Source organism: Delphinus delphis, chromosome 16 (assembly GCF_949987515.2).
Source record: "Delphinus delphis chromosome 16, mDelDel1.2, whole genome shotgun sequence".
NCBI lineage: Eukaryota > Metazoa > Chordata > Mammalia > Artiodactyla > Delphinidae > Delphinus > Delphinus delphis.
Genome location: NC_082698.1, coordinates 59,440,633 through 59,447,569, shown reverse-complemented (window position 1 = coordinate 59,447,569; position 6,937 = coordinate 59,440,633). Strand labels below are relative to the sequence as shown.

Genomic DNA, 6,937 nt, shown 5'->3' with positions numbered 1-6,937 from the left:
ATTTTTTGGTGATGGTTTGAACCACTATAGCCTTAAACCAAGGGTCAGGAAAACTGCTGTCCAAATTGGAACCCATGTCTGTTTTTTAAATACATTTTTATTGGAACACAGCCTCACTCATTCATTTACATATTGTTTATGACTGCTTTTGCACTACAATGGTAAAACAGAGTATTGTGACAGAGACCGTATGGCTCACAGAACTTGAAATATTTTGCCAACCCCTGCCTTGGACCAGCAATTTCCAGCCTCCAAGAAGCTGTTCACTGTTACACTGTTTAAGATTTGCATCATGACTTAATTTCTCCTTAGAAGGGTCAAAACTAAACGTGAACTAAAATTGTTTTGAGAACTCTTTTAAGGTATATAACTAGAGATATCTAAGCCATTGGGATTTGGCATTCAAGATGCTACCTTGAGTTTTATATGATGCCACTATGCAGAAACTTCTAAATACATTGCCAGGGTCAGATGTTGGAATACTTAGATAGGTAGTTTCTAGCAGTGCATAAGTACATGAGGATATTTATCAGAAGGCACTAAACATTATTTATAGATTAGCAATGTAATTTTGTATTATGAACAAATAAATATGAGCCCTTCATGCACAGGAGGATAGATTTTCTCCCTATACAGCACTTGTCTTTACAGACCAGGGTCTCAGATGAGTAGCCTACCCTGGCCCACAAAAGCAGCATGATCTGAAGAGTAAATTATAGACCTGCTTTGGGCTCTCTACCATTTTAAGTTTGACACTTATTTTTTTTTCAGTGCTTTAATAAGTCAACTATCATGTATCTTTAAAACTAGGGGATATGCTCCTTTCATGATACAATCATAGAGTAATACAGTGTTACACAGAAAGAATTCCTTTAAACTATTCAGACTGCTGATGAGAAAATGGAGGCCTTGAGAGGTTAAGTGATTAGGCCAAGATGATATAGCTAATTAGCTGCAGGGCAGTGACTAGAAGCCAGCTGTACCTACTTCAAGTTGAATTAGATGGTTTCCAATAAGTCTAGTATGGCTCTGATGGTTTAATTAAAACCCTTGTTTTCTTCCCTTCTCCTTCTGTGTTTCTTCGAGTTGGAAAGGCTCCTGGGTAAGTTTGGGCAGGACATGCAAACAACAGAATATTCCATGCTAACTGGATGCTCCGAACAGCAAGCAGCATTGTTTGCTCTGGATCTAGGTCTAAATAGCTCCTCTTCCATAAATGGTACATAACATTATTCCTGATGGGTACTTCCCAGTGGTTCTTAGACTTTGGGATTCCACATAATAGTAAAATTTCAAAGAACATTTTAAGAATACAAAACAATTTCAATTTTTCTTAAGTTAGGACCTTAAAAGATAGTACCATCTACCATCATCGTCACTTAAAGGACATTTTAATACTTTCTTTCTCAGCTAGGCGGTGGTACAAAGATGTTTACTGTATTATTCTCTGTACCTTTATACATTTACACCTTTATATGTCTTAAATATTTCATAAGAAATGTTTTAAAATTCATGACATTATTCTTATTTCTCTTATCAATGCAGGTGAATAAACATGTTACCTTGGAGTAGCTCTGGGTCTTCAGACCTGCATTTGGGAACTGGTTTGCTAGAGGCTCATGGCTCCTGTCAGGCTTTCCTTCTCTCTTTCACGGTGTAGCTGTAAAGGTAATGATGCTGGAATGGAGGTTCAGACAGGAGCTTAGAAGTCCCCTTTCATCTTTTTAGCCAGGGATAGTGTGTGGCTAGTGCGAATGTTCTTATTGCCCCGAAGAGGATCTTGGGAAACACTATGCTCTAATGTTTCCCAAATTTGCCTGAATATAAGAATCTCCTGGTGCTTGTTAAAAAATCAAGATTTCTGGGCCTCACTCACCTGCTATGCAGAATCTCCAGGCAGGGGTTTGAGAACCTGTATATTTTTTTATTCTCCCTAGTTGAGTCATATTAGGTGAGTTTGGGAAACACTGTTCTAACAGAATATACTTGAGAGGGTCCCTGAGGTAAAGCTTGACATTCATTTCATTTTGTTCTCTTTTCTAATTTTTTAGCTTCCTTACAGAAAACTGAAATGGAGACAGAGCTCAAGGGGTCTTTCACTGGGCTGAGGAAGGCTCTCTTTCAGCTGAATGTGAAGGATGCCTCCTTGCTATCCATGGTAGATTGATTTCTTGGTTCTGTAGGAAATTAAGTAAAGTAGTGTATATGGGAAACATTTGATTTTTTTTTTTTTCAGATCATAGTCCTTCCTACAAACCTTGGCAGAAGGACAATGTGCTGTAGGGAGATTGCTTATTCTTCTTTCTTTTACCCTGTTTTTGGCAGGACCGTTGTTAGTACCATTGTCTCCTGAGGGTGTGCAGATATATGGCAATATGATCTATCAGCCTTATAAACATTTTTAATGACCCACAGCATGACATATACATCATGAGGAGTTATTTTATATTGCTTTAACGACTTGTCCTCCAGCTTTAGATTTCACTTGCTAAAGTGCTTTTGACTGCCCATTTAAAGAGGTATCTCTAAACATTTTTAAAATTATTTATTTATTTATTTTTGACTGTGCCAGGTCTTAGTTGCGGCACACAGGATCTTCGTTGTGGCATGCAGACTTCTTTAGTTGCAAAATGCAGACTCTTAGTTGCAGTATCTAGTTCCCTGACCAGGGATGGAACCCAGGCCCCCTGCATTGGGAATGTGGAGTCTTACCCACTGGGCCACCAGGGAAGTCCCTTAACATTTTTTATTTGCAAAAAAATTCCAACTTTATTGGAGAGGAGTACATGTTGGGGTGGTAATTATACTGAAAATGTTTTCTTTTTAAGCTGGCTCATAAGTTCACGGGTGTTCATTATGATATTTTATATATCATATTTTTAAAATAATTCATAATACATTTAAAATATGCTTTTTAAAAATTCATACTTCAGAGAATTCCCTGGCGGTCCAGTGGTTAGGAGTTGGGCTTTCACTGTTGTGGGCCTGGTCAATCCCTGGTCGGGGAACTAAGATCCCGCAAGCCACACAGCACAGCCCCCCAAAATAAAATAAAATAAAATTCGTACTTCAGATGCTAGAGGACTATGTTCAAATAGTTTCCTTATTTTAAAGTTTAAATAGTTAATAAGCATTTAAAGTAGGTGAGCTGTAAAGGGATTGGTGTGTCCCTTTGAGTTGCTCTAAATAGTAGCCCCAGCACCATTATAATGAGCCCCACATACTCTCCAAATGAAACCAAGCTCATCTTTGTATTCCTAGGCTCAGGCTCTTCTCCATTGGCATGATGCTCATCAGTTCTGCAGCAGAAGTGGACAGCCCACCAAGAAGAATGTGGCTGGCAGCAAGCGTGTGTGCCCTTCCAATAAGATCATCTATTATCCACAGGTAATTATCGCTTTAAAAGGTCAGTAATCCAAGAAGGCTGTGCACTACTTTGTCTTGTGGATGGAAGCCTGTACAGCTAAAAGGCTTTCCTTAGTTACCCATTACTTTGTTTCATTAACAGGCCCCAAAGCCCTAGTGCCCAAGTTTCCATCCCCTTTTCCTAGATGACTCCTGTGGTGATCACTCTGGTGTCAGATGGGACTCAATGACTGCTTGCCCGCCAGAGTTCCTTTCCCAAGGGAATGTATTCTGCCTTGGCAGGTTTTTGTGATAATAGGTAAGGAATTTCGGGCATATACAGGTAACATTGAAAGACATGAAATCTTATAGTATGAAATAGTATGTATTTCTTATTCTTGTTGCCATAGTGTCTCAAGCACATTCTTCCCTATTATATCAAGAAAACTACTTTGTGGCATCAATTCTCCAATATTTTATAGGCAAATTTTCAAACATAAGCATAGCTGGAAGATTTATACAGTAAACACCCATGTACTCACCACCTAAATTCCATAATTACTATGTTTACTTTACCACATATCTGTCTATGCATTCCTCTATCCACCCATTAATCCATCTTATTTTTTGATGCACAGATTGCAGACATTAGTACACTTCCTCCTAAATATTTCAACATGCATATTAATATTATATTAACTAGAATTTAATATTTATTTACAGGTTTGTTTGGTTTTTTTGTCAGTCTATTGGGGTAAAATTTGCAAATGGTGAAATGTGGCATTTGAACTTTATTAAAAACCCGAGGGCAGCAGTAGCCTCTCCGACTCTTATTTTGTGTAACTAACCTAGTAGGTTCAAGTATTGTGGTTCAATACCCAACTTCAGACTTGATTCCTAGTGTAGAGACTCAGAGATTTAGGGCTCCCCCAAGAGTATTTCATTGACTTGGGAGCCAGTTTTGCGTTCCTTTCGCCAACAGGCTTCTGTATCACCCTTCCTGCTGCAGGGCTGTCCTGAATTAATCTGTGTGCTTATAGGTGAAAGTCTGGAAGAGGCTATCTGGCGAGAAGCTGCAGGAGAGGTGGGATTGGAGGTGGAAAGACTGCAATACTCTGCATCTCAGCACTGGCCCTTTCCTAATGGTGCACTCATGATTGCTTGTCATGCAACTGTGAAACCAGGGCAGACAGAGGTGAGTTCTGATGCTTCCCTTATGATATATCCTTTGCCTCATCCAAGCTGGTCCATAGGTACTTACTAAGCACCTGTCTAGTCCAGCATTGTTTAGATTATACAAAGACATGTAATATATGATTTATACCTTTAAGGAATTTGCAATCTTATAAACAACTAATCACCATAAAAATTGGGAGTGCCAACACAATCACCATTCTTCCTTGTATATATCTCAATCATGAAACAATTTATCTTTCATCATCAGGAAATTAACAGTCTTGCATAGAATAGGCACACAATAAATATATAAAATTTAATGACTGATTTCAGAATTGGTATTATTGCTCCAGTCAGGATGTTGGGGACTAATAATATAAAATCATAGGAACTTCTGATTGAAAGGGACTTAGATGTTGTCTTATCCCACCTCACCTTGCTCTAACATCCCTGACAGATGGTGTTGTGGTCCCTATGTGCCAAAGTCTATTTTGTGCTTTGGTTTCTATACAATGAATAATATCTAATCTGTCTCAGCTCCCTGTGGATGCAGTTTGCATTTTTGCTTCTTGCAAGGCAGATACTATGCTTTTGACTATCATTAATTAACACATCCTTTGAAGAAGAGTAACATGTATATGTTCTTTTTTTTAGTTATATAATTTTACCTCTCAATGTTAACCACTTTTTTTTTTTTTTTTGGCCACGCCGCATGGCTTGCAGAATCTTAGTTCCCCAACCAGGGATTGAACCTGGGCCACAGTAGTGAAAGTGCCGAGTCCTAACCACTGGACCGCCCGGGAATTCCCAAACCACTCAATATTTTACTATTTGAGCTTCCAGGATTTAAAAATTTTTTTTAATATTTAAAATATATACTTAACTCTCATCTCTTAATTATGGTACTTTTGCTTCTGGACCCTATCTAGAACTGATTATCTCCCAGACTATAGATCCCAGATATTACCTTCTAAGATTGCTCAGTTCTGGAATCATTTTCTCATCTTTGGCTGTCGTATTCTAAGTTTTGTATCTCCTAACCTTATAGCCTGTTTTTCCTTATGTCTTTCAGATCCAGGTGAACTTGAGAGAACTAGAAGCAGCTGCCTGGTTCAGTCATGATGAGGTGGCCACAGCCCTGAGGAAAGACAACCCATATTATCAGCAACAGAATGGGGCTTTCCCATTCTGGTTGCCCCCCCCAAGTTAGCCTTTACCCACCAACTGATAAAAGGAGTGGGTGGAAAAACCGACCTGTTCTATCCTGCCTGCTTAGCTCAGATCAGGCCACCTAATTAGATAAATCCCTCCTATCTCAGAGGGGCACATCAGAGATCAACTGATGAAGAGGTGGTGACGAAAGGTCATCTCCAGGCCAACATCATAAGAAGGCAGAGCAGATGGTGAGCCCCCAGCAAGGCACACCTGCCAGCAGTGTTAATAAAAGAAGTTCCTAATCACAGGCAATCAAAAATGCCAAAACTGATGAGATGACGATTGTCAAAATCAGAGGGAAAGTTGAAGCATTAGTTTGGATATGGGCCCTTGCTCATTCATTTTCTCCTGTGCTTTGGAAGCAAACATCTTTTGGCATGTGGCTTGTCAATGCTGGGTTTATACTAACTGCCAAAATGTGCCTGGTATAATTTTGGTTACAACTTTTATTTTAATATTGAAAATATATAGCAGATCTCAACCCTCTACTGAGTTCCTTTTTATCCTCATACAATTTAAAAAAATAGCACATATTTTTTAAACAAATTTATTTACTTATTTATTTGTGGCTGTGTTGGGTCTTCGTTGCTGTGCGCGAGTTTTCTCTAGTTGCGGCGAGTGGGGGCTGCTCTTTGTTGTGGTGTGCGGGCTTCTCATTGCGGTGGCTTCTCTTGTTGTGGAGCACGGGCTCTAGGCGTGCAGGCTCGGTAGTTGTGGCTTGCGGGTTCTAGAGCGCAGTCTCAGTAGTTGTGGTGCACGGGCTTAATTGCGCCGCAGCATGTGGGATCTTCCTGGACCAGGGCTCGAACCCATGTCCCCTGCACTGGCAGGCGGATTCTAAACCACTGTGCCACCAGGGAAGCCCAGCACAACATTTTTGAATTTGTGTAGAGGTAATTATTTTGTACATTGTAGTTAAATAAAAGTCATATTCCTTTAAGTCCTTCATCCCAGGAAAGTGGAAGTTAAGGTCTTCCTCAAAGTACTCTCTAGTAAATCAGAGGCAGTGATGTTCTATTGAGGTAACTGCATGCCAGTGGGGCTCAAGAGCGTAAGCCTTTTTTGCTGTTACTTGCTCAGTTTGTGACCCAGGGAAAAGATTATCACTTGCCATGCCTGTTTTCCTAAAGGTAAAATGGTTGCTGCCTTTTGCACACCCAGTAAGTGTAACTTCAATGAAGCGATCAGTGAAGATGAACCA

At 39.7% G+C, this 6,937-nt stretch overlaps 1 protein-coding gene across 1 annotated transcript; it reads left to right on the top strand.

Moving 5' to 3' along the window:
• Window positions 1-2,071: 2,071 nt before the first annotated feature.
• On the top strand, window positions 2,072-5,731 carry NUDT13 (nudix hydrolase 13). Its single transcript, XM_060033483.2, is given in 5 exon segments — window positions 2,072-2,158; window positions 3,262-3,387; window positions 3,552-3,658; window positions 4,381-4,540; window positions 5,594-5,731. Coding segments are annotated over 5 exon segments (618 nt in total).
• The last annotated feature ends 1,206 nt before the right edge of the window (window positions 5,732-6,937 follow it).